The sequence below is a fragment of the Pogona vitticeps genome, chromosome 1 (genome assembly GCF_051106095.1).
Source record: "Pogona vitticeps strain Pit_001003342236 chromosome 1, PviZW2.1, whole genome shotgun sequence".
In the NCBI taxonomy this organism is placed as follows: Eukaryota; Metazoa; Chordata; class Lepidosauria; order Squamata; family Agamidae; genus Pogona; species Pogona vitticeps.
This window is the reverse complement of record NC_135783.1, coordinates 81,476,899-81,492,083: the sequence shown is the minus strand read 5'-3', so window position 1 is coordinate 81,492,083 and position 15,185 is coordinate 81,476,899. Positions and strand designations below refer to the sequence as shown.

General features: G+C 38.3%; 1 protein-coding gene across 13 annotated transcripts in view; it reads right to left on the bottom strand.

Annotated features, from left to right (window-relative positions):
- Positions 1–15,185, bottom strand: part of MAP7 (microtubule associated protein 7) — a 140,404-nt gene that overhangs the window by 53,184 nt on the left and 72,035 nt on the right. For all 13 annotated transcript variants that reach the window (XM_072996260.2, XM_072996262.2, XM_072996265.2 and 10 more), the window contains exon 2: positions 1,943–2,044. In XM_072996260.2, the coding sequence (XP_072852361.2) occupies positions 1,943–2,044 (102 nt within the window). The remainder of the gene's footprint in view (positions 1–1,942; positions 2,045–15,185) is intronic.

The following is a 15,185-nucleotide window of genomic DNA, read 5'->3' as shown; positions in this document are numbered from 1 at the left end:
GGTCAGGCCTCAAGGGTACACCTCTCTGACTGCTTCTTGCTTTTCAGATGTTTGAATAGATCAGAGTTATGCTATAAATATGCCACTACAAAGTGTGTCAAGAAACAATAAATGGATGCAAAAATTTCAGTAATGCATTGTTACACACAAAATCCACAGTTTACAGAGCACAGGATTGCTATAAAATGCCTTCCTGACAAAATGTTTTGTTATTTCTAGACTGCATTTCTGACAACGTTTTCACACTTCTATGACACAGAGTACAGGTCCTTGAGGAGAATCTTGGAAATTTATTTTCAGGAATAAGTATTTTCAGAACTAGGCAGCTGCAGAAAAAAATACAAATGGGATGAGAAAACTCCTGTCAGTTTCTCATAATTACTTGTATTACTCTTCCTTTGTAATAGGTCTATGACAGCCTTCAGTGACCTAGCACTCTCCAAATGTGTTGGACTATATTCCTGTTATCCACAGCTAGCAAGGTCAAGGGAATGATGAGAATTGTCAAATCAAATGTTGGGGAAGATTATTATGTGACATTATAGTACTGTAGAACTATATTGTTAACATGACAGTTGTTCTATCCAGCCCACACCTAGTTAACTTGCTAATCAGGATATCATGGGGCACTGTCAAAAGCTTTGCTGAAGTCAAGATATACTATGTCTACAGCATTCCCTCTGTCTATCAGGGAGGTTACTTGATCAAACAATGAGATCAGATTCATCTGGCAGGATTTGTTCTTGTCACACACTAAACTAGAACACAGGCAGAGTTCTAACTCCTGTCCTCTGAAGATGCCAGTCACAGAAACTGCCAAAACATTAGGAAAAAAAACATCCAGAACATGGCCAAACAGCCCGAAAAACCTACAACAATCATCGGATCCCAGCCGTGAAAGCCTTTGAGAATACATTAATAAGGTATTTCTTTGATTATTTGTTTATCAATCAACAGCTGCAATCTTGTCCCTTCCACATGCACTTCACATTTGTCTGGAGAGTCATCATCTCTGTTCTTTGGGAAGAGACTGAGCTAAAACAGGAACTGAGTACTTCTGCCTTTTCTACATTAGAACAGAAAAGTACAGTAACAAGTGTGACTAAAAATGTATGCATATGTAGGCATGCAACAGTAATACATTGAAAATGGGATTGTTGTTGTTTAGTCGTTAAGTTGTGTCTGACTCTTCGTGACCCCATGAACCAGAGCACGCCGGGCCCTCCTGTCTTCCACTACCTCCCGGAGGGATATGTTAAAACAGGATATGTTCATTGAATTTCAGATTTTCAAATGCTACCTTTATTTATCCCAGTGATGTTTATGCTACAATTTGAAACAAAGTGGTAATCAAACACATAGTAACAAATTAAAAAAAAATATATAAGTGGCACACTGTGTAATCAAAACAGCAAAATAAAAAGTCAAACAATGCAAGTTTTGAAATATAAAATCTTCCATCTTGTACAGTATTTCAAAATGATGATAATGATGATGTGGTGCCAAGTCAATTCCAACTTACAGCAACCGTTCCCAAGGCATTTTAGGTATTAAATATTCAGAAGTCATTTCCCAGTCCCTCTTCCTGAAAGCACTGTGCTATTTTGCAGCCTGACTAAGGCCATATGGGTGTCAGGGCACCCATGTTTCAGGTGATTTTGTCTGGCTCTCCTCATGGAACTTCCTACCCCTGGCTCTGCAGTCAGGGGCTCTACCTCACTGAGCTATATAGCTCTAGTAATTTTTATTTTAAAACAAAATATTTCATAACAAATATCCATGAGAATTAAAATCTTTTTACCTAATTCCTGAATAATTATTAAACAGATATTAAGCAAGCCTCCTTGAAGTGGGAGTCCCACAATCAGGTTGCCTCAGGCAGTTTGCCAATGCTACCACAGTTTTACACAATTAAAAGCAATTAATAGATATAAAAAGGTACCTGGTCTTGCTCCGGTGTTGCTTGTGTTCTGCCCTAAAGCTGCAGAGGTTGGGCGGCTGGATGAAGCTGCTTTTTTGTCTTGTGCTTTAGAGCTTTCCAAAACTTAAAAAGAAGAGAGGGAAAGAAAAATCAACCGTTATCACTACACTGCTCAGCTATCTTAATTCTTCTTCGTACAATATCAGTCAACTTGACATAACTAGAGTTACTGCACATCTCACAGGATACGTTGGTTTCTGTGTCTCAGCACTGGAAGGAATCAAGGTGAACATCAGGTGCTGAAATGGTCAGTCTGTCAAGTTCTACCAGAAGAAGCTCACAGAAAAGTGTCCAATAGGATAGGCAAAACAGCTTTTGATACAGATGTGTATATAACATATCCTTGGCCCTCTGGTAGTTTGATCAAAGGGCTGGCTCAAGACATTTAGCTGCCTGAGGCACAGCAGCACCTTCTGTCACAAGTAAAGATGTGCATTAAACAAGGCTGGTCAAATCATGCCAGTGTCTGAGGCACAAAATCCACAAACACTTGTTTCTTCCCTGGTAGTAGAAATGAAATAACAATAAGACAAATGAAATATAATCATGGGATACTCCTTCATGAAACTCAAATCTGGTTATCTGATTCTTCATCCTTGTATTGACAGGAACATTCAACCCTGAAATACAGGATCAAAGCATGCTGGAATAAATTATGCCCTATCTTATTGTCATCCCTCCATTCCTCCATCCATCCTAGTAGTCTTTCCCAAATGGATGGTGTTGCAGTACAACTCTGTGTCTTTCCCAGCCCATATGACCAATGGTCAAGGACTATGGGACCTGTTGTGTAACATGTTCTGCAACCATATTTGGCCTGGATTATATTACACAAGTATATCACACTTTTATTTTCATGTAGAGAACACACTGACATTACAATTGAAACAGGAACCATATCCATTGAGCTGCTCCATACAGAAGATGATGTATATATTCTAAGTCCCACCCAAAATTTAGTGCACTTCAGATCTCCAACTGCTCCAAATCCTTTTGCTGAAATCCATTAATTCAAGAGTGGGGAACCAGACTTCAGATGTAACTGTCGTTGTTATGTGCCATCAGATTGGAAAAGATTTATAGCAACCCTAGTAGGGCTTCCCAGTGGTGCCTCAACTTACAACTATTTTGACTTGCAACCAATTCGAGTTACAACCAGCTCTGGTTGCAACATTTTGCTTTGACCGGCACTTTGAGATACAAGTGGAAAAAAGGCCTCTTTTCCCCATTGTTCCCTCCCTCCCTCCTTTCCTGCCCTTTTTATAAACCTTAGAAGTCATCTCAGGTTAAAAAAAACTATCCCCCCAGTGGACGGATTAACTGCTTTTGCATTAGTTCCAAGGAGAACTAACGCTTTGAGATACAACCAGTGACTTGAGATACAGCCAAAAAACAGCTGGAATGGATTAATCCATTTTCAGTGTATTCCTATGGGAAATGGTGCTTTGAGTTACAATCAACTTGAGTTACAACCATCATCTGGAATGAATTAAGTTCGCACTCAAGGCACCACTGTGAGATATTTAATGAATGGTTTACCAGTTCCACACCCCCAGTGAGTTTCCATGGCTGAGAAGAGATTCAAACCTTGTTTTTCAAAGTCCTAGTCTGTCACTCTATTCACTACAACACACAGGGAATCCAAAAGTGGGACTACTTTGACAAAAAAATGCAGGAAATGCTATGGGACTGGGGCAGTCTGATTTGTATTTTTGTTGTTATTGAGCACATGATTCAAAAGGAAATGCAAATCATCTCAGAGTCCCCCCGCCATCAGTAGCTTTTTCTTCCTCATAGGATACATTTGCATAGGTTAAGACAGAGTGATCACTGGAACTCATGCAGAAAAGTGTGTGCTGGTGGATGGCAAGATGGCAGAGAAGGCTGAATCATTGCAAATAATGACCTCCTTTCCTTTTCATTTATTTTTAAACAGCTTGGTGCCACGATGGTTGTGTTAGACTAGAGCAGTGGTTCTTAACCTTTGTTACTCGGATGTTTTTGAACTGCAACTCCCAGAAACCCCAGCCAGCACAGTTGGTGGTGAAGGCTTCTGGGAGTTGCAGTCCAAAACTCCTGAGTAACCCAAGGTTAAGAACCAGTGGAGTAGAGCACCTGGACACTACCCCCAAAAAAATAAACAGAGAATGAGGAGATAATAAGAGGAGGAAATTGCCATGTGACCATTGTAACCATGTTTTTGCTGGGGTAACAGAGCTCTCACACACTCTTATAACCTACTACAGTGGTGCCTTGCATAGCGATTGCTCCATATAGCGATGAAATAGCTTTGCGATGGACTTTTTGCCATCGCAAAAGCGATCATTTTGCAATGATCCCTATGGGGAAATTTTGCTTTGCGATGATCGCAGGGAAGTGATCATCGCAAAGCCTTCATTTTCGGCCAGTTGATCAGCGGTTTCAAAATGGCCGCCGGGAAACAAAATGGCCGCCCGCTGTGTTTCCTCACGTTAGAAGCACCGAAAATGGCCACCCCTATGGAGGATCTTTGCTTAAAGATGAGTTTTTAGCTCATAGGAATGCATTAATCACATTTTAATGCGTTTCTATGAGCTTTTTATTTTCGCCTAGTGATGTTATCGCTTAGCAGTGATTTTTTCTGCACGGATTAACATTGCTAAGCGAGGCACCACTGTACTTACAAAACGCATATGAAAATTCAGTGGTACTCTTCATTTCCCCTTACTTTCTGTCTCCTTCCCTTGCTGATTTAACTCACTGCTTCTCATCTGGTACCTCACAGGGATCGCAAAACTGAAGAAATTTTATGGAATGGACTGCAGTTTAAGATAAATAAAAAGGAGGCTTTTGAATTTGTGACTGTGGCGACCACCCATGTAACTCATATACATGAGCTGTTTACATGAATCTATGAGAGGGCTGAAGAGGCAGAGTCAGCAGTTACATGAGGCTTGGCTGGAGAAGGAGGAGTTAGATAGGATGGTTAGAGAGGGTGGTAATGAGACTGTAAGCTGAGAAAAACTATGTAATGAGGGAACTGATGATGAAATGCTTGTGTACACTGAATAACTGAAAGATTTATGTTATTCATTCTGCTTCACTTCAAGCAGAATGTTCACATGACACGTTTTCAGACATATGTCAATTATATTGTGGACTGAAGTAATCCAATGGTTTACACCAGTGGTTCTTAACCTTTGTTACTCAGGTGTTTTTGAACTGCAACTCCCAGAAACCTCAGCCAGCAGAGCAGATGGTGAAGGCTTCTGGGAGTTGCAGTCCAAAAACATCAGAATAACAAAGGTTAAGAACCAGTGGCTCACGCAACGTGAGCCTTTGTTTAAGGATAGTAAACAGGGGGCACGGGGAGAACATGACAGTGGCCTTAAAACAGTAAGATTTCCTATGCACAGAGGTGCTGATTTCTTTTCTAAACAACAGATGGTCCAGTACAGTTCAACAGAGAAAATCTCTTTCATGAGCACAACCTCCCCCTGCCATATATACAGAGATTTAATATCATTCTGCTAAATCCACTGGTTCTGTATTTGGAAGAAGATTGATTGATTGATTGATTGATTGATTGATTGATTGATTGATTGATTGATTGATTGATTGATTGATTTATTAGATTTCTATCCCACCCATCTAGACCAAAGGTCTACTTCTTGGGGGAAGCTCAAAGTTAACCACTTATTCAAAACGGGAATTTTTTTTTAACATTCACAACATTTCAGGGACTGAATATTAAGCTGCTGTATTATCGTGTTATCAAAAACCAGAACCTCAAGACAAAGTCAGAGAAGTTGAAGGAGAAACTTGAAACTTGAAAAAAACTTGAAAAAAATATTCTTATAAAAATAAATGTGGAAGTGGACTTGTCCACAAAAGCTCACTGTAAAATATAGCAGTTAATTTTTAAAGTGCTACCATGGTTTTGTCTTCTTTATCTAGCCTGATATGCTAGAAAAAGAACCTGCTCTTACAAAAGTTAGTAATCATGAGCATTTGTTATTACCAATGGCTAATATTTTAAATATTTTTACTCCTTAATTTTTATTCATGTATGTGTTGTTATGTCCTGTCAAGCTGGAACTAACATATAGTGATCGTAACAGAGTTTTCAAGATAAGTGAATTATTTAAGAAATGGTTTTACCAGTTCCACTCCCACAGTCAGTTTCCAGGGCTAAGCAGGAATCTGAACCTTGTTCTCCAGAGTCCTACTCCATCATTCTACCCACTGGGAACCCTTATTCATGTACAACTATATTTTTATCCCAAAATTAATTCCCATATCCCAACTATTTCTCTACCATAATGTAGCCATAGGAGAGAGTACTGGGTGTGTTTTGGGCGGGCCTTCATCCTCCCTTCACACAGGATGAGTGTGCAGTCCACACAGTTCTGGCTAGTCAGAGCCCCCAACAGACAGAAGATATGCCTAAAACCCATCACAGGGGCAATGCAGTCATGGGCTCTGTCTCAGATCATAAAGTCTGAAAACAAACCAACAAACATGACTGAAACTAAAATCAAATTGAAATAACATGAAAAAATTAATTGTTACTGAATAAATTAATGTCAATTTTGTTTAAGAGTAAAAATTAAGCTTACGCTGATTGTTGAAAATTTTAATGAGACAGTGCTAATTAATTTTTTCAAACTATGGGCATTAGTATTACCATTATTTCTTTACTGTGCTTCAGGTCCTGTCATAATCTTTCCTTTGGACAATGCACACAGATCTTTTTTAAAAAGCAAAACGATTATACAAATCAATCTACCATATCACTATTTATAATAATAATCACGTGCCATCAAGTCAATTCCGATTTATGTCAATCCAATTTCTAGGTAGAGAATATTCAGAAGTGGTTTACTCTTATCTTCTTCTGAGGATACCCTGGAATTGTCCAGCTTGCCCAAGGCCACACAGGCTGGCTATTCTGGGAAACAGTGCAGACCCAGTTCACAAACTCTGGCTCTGCAGCCAGATTCCTGACCTATCTCTGAAGAACTGCTAATTATGCACATATTTATTTCTTTGAAGTATACCCCACCCTTTAGCAACAGCTTTCAGAATCATTAACAATAACTATGTGAAGGCAAGAGGAGAAGGGGACAACAGAGGACGGAAACGAAGAGTCGGAAACGACTAAACGACTAAATAACAACAAAAACAGTAACTATAAAAATCAGTCAACAAAAAGATAATTTAAACAAAACAAAAAAAAATACAAAAATTTAAAGAAAAATCAGCAGAGATTATGACTAAGGACACAGCATAAATTTGTATCTTCACAAAACTGTGGAAACATCCTTTAGGGATATGTTTCATGTATTAAAAGGTCCAAGAGGCAATGGTCATTTTCATACTGCAAACAGGCAGCATATGGACACATGAATGCTGAGGTAAGTAGGGAAAAGAGCAGGGCACTAGTAGTACAAGAGATAAAGGATACATTAGTGACCGTGGCCCTCCATATGTTTTTAGACCACAGCTCTCACGCTGCCTCACTGACAAGTGATCTGTAGGGCCTCAGTTGATCACCCCTGTTCTAGATGGTCTGCATTGTTTATATACATTTTAAGCCCCCTCTCTTCTTTCTCCATATTGCAATCTATGTATTAAATGAAAGATTGTGAACGCAAGAGGAGAAGGGGATGACAGAGGATGAGATGGTTGACAGTGTAATCGAAGCAACCAATATGAATTTGACACAACTCTGGGAGGCAGTGGAAGACAGGAGGGCCTGGAGTGCTCTGGTCCATGGGGTCACGAAGAGTCGGACACGACTGAACGACTAAACAATGACGAGTGTAGAAATGGTTTCTAAATTAATATGTGCATAGTATCAACCATCATGCTAAAATGAAAAGCTCAGCCATAAGTGCTGGGATTTGGACTCAAGTTGTTTTCCTGCCATACACTTGTAGGGCTACATAACATTTTTATTATGTAGGCTCACTGATTCTTATTATTCCTCTGTAAATGCTTTCTGTTTGTTACACAATTAAGAAAAAACATTCCGTTGTGTTCAAAGCTATAATTTTGCATAGAAATTTAGGTCTATAGTAACAATGTATGCCTCACATTCTATGTGAACAATAAAATGTCTGCAATGTTTTTTGAAACATACCAGAAACAATCTCTAGGCACCAGTTATCTAAATGACATTTTGAACTCTCTGAATATATTGATTAACTGTATTTCAAACACAAATATTCTGTGCATAAATTTTTAATCATGCTGTAGTCATGACAAAGCCAACAAAGCAGGAATACTAAGAGAAACGGTTCATCTTGCTGCTGAATACCAGGGGGCTTTGCCTATGTTAATATGGAAGCATTGAGTCCAGGCAGGTACATATACTGGTTTAATGAACTCTGGATGGAGTAATAATTTTGCGCACAGCATGATATCGTTGATGGTAGTGGGCTTGGGAGCATGTCTGAAATTAGCTTGATCATAAACAATAAGCAGAAAGTAATTCCATAATTTGTAAGGCAATGTCACAAGTTCCTTTTTTTTCTTGTTTGCACTGAATATTATTCTTCAGAATGTCAGCTCTAGTCAACATTAAATCTACCACTAAGATATCCAGTAGCCACGTGATGTTAGATTCAATTCTAAATACAAGAGGAAGCTGCTTCGAGCTTGTGGGAAAACAAACTCAAGCCATCCGAAATGGGAATTATTTAAATATACTAAGAACCTTTCCCCTAGCCATAGTTTACAAGTATAGAACTGCAGAAGCTCAAAATCCCTCGCCACAACTGCAGTTATATAAAATGCAGTAAATTTCTCCCTTGAATTGTATGGGTTTCAGAAGCACATTTTTAAATTATACACAGGTTTTTTTCTCTAATAAATAAATATTCCAATAAATAAATAAATATTCAACAAATATCGTACTGCTATTCATCTCCAGGACATAGCCTGAGAGAGGTGGGCCTTGGTCTTATCAAGGTCCCTGTTGTTTGGAGTGACACAGCCCCTGGTCCAATGGCAGCAGCCCAGCTAACCCCCTGTCCTCATATGGCAGCAGCTCCTTGTGGCAGCTTGGGAGGATTCTAGGGCACTATGTGCAACAAATACAGTAAACTGATCTGTTCGTTCTCTCTCAGATTTTGAACTGTACTAGGGTCCGGCACCCCTAACCCCAGTCTTCTTGAAGGAAGAAGTGTAACATGTTGCTATACCACCAATCTCTGTGTTGTTTTCTTTAAATATCCTTACCTTGATTTCTACCTCAAGGGTATGTGAAAGCAGCACACAATTTGTATCTGTCCAGAACAATATGGGAGGGAATTGTTTTCAAGCTGTGTAATTTATTGAAATTGTGCAGTTTTTGCTAAGGCAACATTGGTTTTGAAACGAGTTGCTTTTATGACCTTGCCTTTGGGCATTGCAGCTAAGGAAGCAATATTCGTGTGATGTCTAATTTATATACAATTGCAAATATTTATAATGTAAATAATAGCTGTAAATTTTAGTTACAGTAAGTAATAACTGTATAGGTAGTAAAGATTCTCAGCAATTATGAAATACTATAATTCACAAAAGGCATCTTGGACTTCGCACACGCAGCTAAATCTTAAGACTTCACTTGTTTTCTAATAATTCATCTTATGATATAAAATATTTTGCCAAGACCTGATTGAATTAATCCATATACATCACATATATGAATCATCTGTCATATCAACATAATATTGGTGTCACATCAGTTATGCAGTGCAGGAATGTGTAATAACAGGTCTCAAAAGAACTTTATTAAGTGCCAGTAGTAGCAAACTGGAGTCAAATGGAAGGGTTCCATGTACTCCTATGGAAATCTACTAAAAAGTACATATAACTAAGTTCAATAGGGTGTTCTGCCAGATAAACAGATATAAGATTGCAAATTTTGAATGGATGTCTGAAAAAATAATTAAATACAAATTATGTCCTCGTGGACCAAGTCCAATTTTGCGTTGGCAATCACAACAGAACTTTATTTTCTTTTCCTAAAATATTATTCCTATGATTCCAAGAAGAAGAAACTCAAGAACATTTTGAAAATAGCTAAATAGTCATGGGACTCATGGGATTATAAAGGTATCCACTTATATTCTGTTTTTCTGTCTTCAGAAACTCAAAATAGCTTCAAAAATGTAAACAAAAATTGCATCTAGTTAGTATCCCAATACTACAAGCATCCGTAAAAGCAAGGTTAACAGTAGGCCCTTCCTTACTCTTTCCACAGCTGCTGTGTGACCTTTTTTTTAGTGAGGACAATCCACTTTTTGAAGCTATCTGCAATTTCAAGGGCTGTCCAGTCTAGGTACGATCTAAAGATAAAGAATTGTAAAAAGGGAGATTAAGGACCTTGAAGCTGCCTATTCACAGTGAGTATCCAGACAACAGACTCACCAGGCACATACGTTGTCTGGGTGCTCACAGGAACAATCTTCTCCACTGAGCTATGTTATAATTTTGCTTAAATTGTGAAAATAATTTATCGTTTTGCATATGTGCATATAGATCAGCACATGCCATTTTATGCACATCAGGGTCCTCTTCTTTGGTGATGTGCACATGGCCTCCCTAACTGTTGCCCATCTTCCAAAACAAAAGGGGGAAAGGATAACGTGATTCCCTTGCCCGTCTACTAATCAGTTTGATTCTGCACAGATGGACAGTTACCCAAGAGATAGTGGAAAGCAGCTGTACCTTTCTTTTCCTACAGTGTTTCAGTCCAGGTCTTTGAAAGCACAAACCTAAGGCCAGTGACTTAGAATTTAAATCTGAAATTTAATTAGGGACTATCTCACTCTGAACTATTGAGGAAAAATGCAGAAACTCTAACCCTAGCTTGCAAAGAAGAACAGCCATGTATTAGGCAGCTATTTGTACTAAGTTCTCCATGTTCAGAGGTCTTGTAAGTTGGGCCTCTAAACATCAGAGCTTGCCTATTTAGACCTCTTAATGTAAAAAAAATTGATGCCAGAAACAGACAGTAGAGTTAGCCCATATTCAGAGGTGAAAGCACATTAATGTTGCAGAAAGCTGCCAAGGAAAGTCTTTGTATTTGTGAAGCCAGCCTTCAAAGGAATCTTGTGTCGAATATCAATCACAAAATGCATCATTTGCAGAACCCCAAAGATGAGGGGGAAAATGTTGTGATATTTAGACACTAGTTAAATGTTGGGCTCTTGTAGTCATGGGCCATCTCACAGATTTTTTTCCTGGCCTCAAGTATGAATGGCTGTGCAAGAGAAGTGAGTTGGTGTTAGAGTAGGGGGAGAAGCAAACAGAGACAGGCAGTGGAGAGAAAGAGGAACAGAGGCTGAGCTAACTGTAAACTGCTCTACGCGTTTGGATGTAACTTGCACTGAAAGCCAAACAACGAAGGAAACAACTACTACATTGCTGCTCTCTGCTCTCCTGTGTTGCTTTTAACAACAGTGCACTCTAAAAGCTTTTAAGGAATAAATGAAAATTGCAATCTTCCGTTCTGGAAAGTAGCTACTGATCTTTTTTTTTCTAAGCTATTTTGTCCAGACAATTTTACATGCTGTTCTGAAGAGCCTATAAAACTAGTGTTTGCCAGGAATAAATATAGTCAGCAGTAACATTGAGACCACCGCTGAAGGTCTGCCAGTTCAAGTTCACAGACAGAAGGATGATCACGTTACAGCTGACTGTTCTCTCCCATAGTTTTTTTTAAATCTTGTCTAATATTGGTGAACCTCACCTAAAGACTGACCCGGTGCTGGACCACTTTCTTTCTTTATATGATGATAAATGTAAACTGGAGCAGCTGTACAACTTTAGGTGACTGCAAACAGTGCTATGTGAGGAAGAACTAGAGGTCTCTGTATCTAAGTTTCTGGACAACTCCCAGATACCCCAAGCAGCATGCATGGCAGAATGACCATTGCTCAACAGGTCTGGGGGAAGCAGCGCTGAGGTTTCACTGCAGAGAAATGCTAAATCCTGATGATAATTCAAGAGGAAAAGCAAGTCTTTGACACTGTCCAGCAGTGGTGACCAAAGTGTAACTCTCCAAATAAGTGTTGGACTGCAAAAATGGTGGACCCATGGGAGTTGTAGTCCAACAATGGCTGGGTGGCATATATTTGTTCATATCTGCCCAATGGGCTTTGGAAGCAGAGTCATGGTCTAGGTCTTCAGACGTGTCTACAATTGGATATGGACCAGGGGAGGGGTGTTTAAGAAATTAAAATCAATGATTTCAATAATAAAACCTTTTTGTAGCAAGTCTTGTAATTTTTTTTAAAAATGGCAAGAAACTCTCTGTGGCTTGATAACCCACTTCATCATATGCTAGGAGATCAGCATATTTTGAAAACCAGAATGTTTTCATTAATCATACATTTATTTATTTAAAGTATTTATAACCTGCCGTTTTCCTTAAGAGAATGTACAAGAATGATGAATGTTATCATTATGTGGAATCACTCACATTATTCTCAGCACTACAGTAACATTTCATTTAAAAAAAACATTAAAGTGTTAACTATGAAAAGGGACTAGTATATTTTGTCTTCAAAAATATTTTTGGTCTCAAACAATTAATTCTGGGAAAAAGTTAATGAAAATTAATTATAAAATATAAAGTGATAAGGTAAAGTATATTGTTGGAATTAATAAAAATGCTTAGAGTATAAGGAATATTAATTGTTTAGAGTGTTTTAAAGTAATAAGAAGGAAAAGTGTTATTTTGTATGACTTTTTCTGCTATTGAACTGTTAAACATTTTGGGTAAGTGTGCGTGTAATGTTGGGGGAATGTAATTTTTGTATATTGCTCCTCGTTGTTTTTGGAAAAAGCACTTTAGCTTTCCCCCACAAAACAACTTATTAAGGGGGGAGGTATTGTAATGGGCAGATATAACATCACATGTCCATCACAGCTGGGCAGTGAGTCATCCTTGTTCTTTGACGACAACACCAGAAGGACCTGGGGCTCTTTGTGAGCCAGAACAGTGGTTCTTAACCTTTTTGAAAGAAACGCCCCCTTGAGCCATTGAGGAAGTTATCATCGCCCCCTCCCCATGGTGATGATATTTATTTATTTATTTATTTATTTATTTATTTATTTATTTATTTATTTATTTATTTATTTATTTATTTATTTATTTATTTATTTAAGACACTTAAATCCAATGACCCCTGAAAACAAAATTCAATTCCAAGAAAATGAAATGCCCCCCAAAAGTAACATTTAATAATTTAGTTGCAAGCGAATTTTAAGATGCAAAAAGAAATACAGCATAAAAAGGGCATAAAAACAAACCGCAATGCAGGAACTAAAAATTTCAAGACAAAAACTCTGAAACTAAATTAAGATTGGAGGAAAATATATATTCATGCACACTGTATAAAGGCTGCAGCCATTTTCACAGGTTTGGCTTGCTCCAGCGCCCCCACACCGCCCCTTTTCGTTCTACTGCCCCCCTGAAAAGTGAAATCGCCCCCTGGGGGGCATTATCGCCCACGTTAAGAACCACTGAGCCAGAATATGAATTTTAGCATGAGCTGATATACATACACCAAAACACTGGAGCAAAAAAGATGTCCTTTACCTTTGAAGGATGATAGTTTATGGAATCTCTCACATGGATAATGAAGACATTTATTACAGCAAAGAAAGATGTCTCAAAGCAAATGAATAAAGACCAAGAAATCACTGGCTGAAATTCTTTTACTTAGCATAGTAAGTCACAACTAGAGTGGGCCCATTTGGATCAATGGAATTTAGAGAGGAGTTGACTCACCAAATCCTCACAAATTCAGTGGTCTGACTTCAGTGTGACTTACTATGCTGAACAACAGGATTTTAGCTGTAAAGTATGCAAGGACAGTCAGCTTGCATCCTCCGGTCATGCATCGAGAAAGAAAAAGTGCAGTTTGTTACAGTTGATCTTTCGAGTTAAAATAAATGGGGAAAGAAGGATAGGAAAGAGAAGAACACGCCCACTGAAATTCATGGCAGACTGGTTTGGATGCAACACAGCATCACTGTTCAGATCTAAGTATAGCCATGATAGACAACCTACAGAAGGAAAGGATTATGGCCACTGTATAAGCCATGTCAAGACAGTACCTTCTGGTATCACAGTTTAATAATTTTTAGAAAATTATTTTTTTTAACAAAAAACTGCTTCATTGCAACGTAAAATGCAGTGTGAAGCAGCTTTTAGCTGAGTATTCTCTCTGACAAAGGTGTTATCTTAAACACACTGGGAATAGTATCAGGCTGCACAATCTTTTGTATTGTGCTGAATATCTTTTTCTGTGGCTCAAATTCCCAGAGATGCCATGCTAATGCAGCAAAATCAACAATAATACATGGAAGACTAACTGACTCATTAAAAGAATTAAGCTTCCATGAAATAAAGACAGCTTCATCCGTGCTGAGTAATAGTTCCTTCCAACTGAACCTTAATCACCCTAAGAAGTTTTGCTCTTAGAAATAAAGGAGTGGAACAATGATCAGACTGGACATTGGTTATCATATGTGTTCCTCTCTTAGATCTCAAGGCCCTTCTGCCAGTTGTGACCCCATGGACCAGAGCACGCCAGGCCTTCCTGTCTTCCACTGCCTCCTGGAGTTGGGTCAAATTCATGCGGTGATACTACTTATTGTGAAAAATAAAATTTTGGAATTCTGCAAAATAAACATATGTGGCTATTCTCAGCGATGTATTTTGACTTAAATAAAAGTCAAAATGAAAAATGCATTTACCCTTCTAATTTTCTTCTGTTAAGAAGAGATATGCTAAGGTAAGAACTGAAAATGCTGTCTAGTTCATCCTTTTAAATGAAAAAGCTACTACCACAGCAGACAGGCAATCCCTGCTGGTACTTTAGTTTTCCAAACAAAGCTTTACAACGGTTCAGACAGATACTGTCACCTCATATAATGCAAGGACATGCATTATTCCCTATAAAATGAGTGCAGCACCTTGCCTTCATGCTGCAAACATTTGATGATCTGTGTTAAAGCTGTTTACCTGTTGCTAACAAATTTATAAACCTGGGATCTAGTTCTCAACAGTCTTTAATTAACAACCTTTTTTTACTTTCTTTAATATGTTTGTATTTCAAAGACTGAATCCAAAAGAAAAAAAATCATTGAGAACCACAAAATCTTCAAGATGCGCCTTTTTGGTAATCACATTAAATACAGGGGAGTTACTGCTAATGGA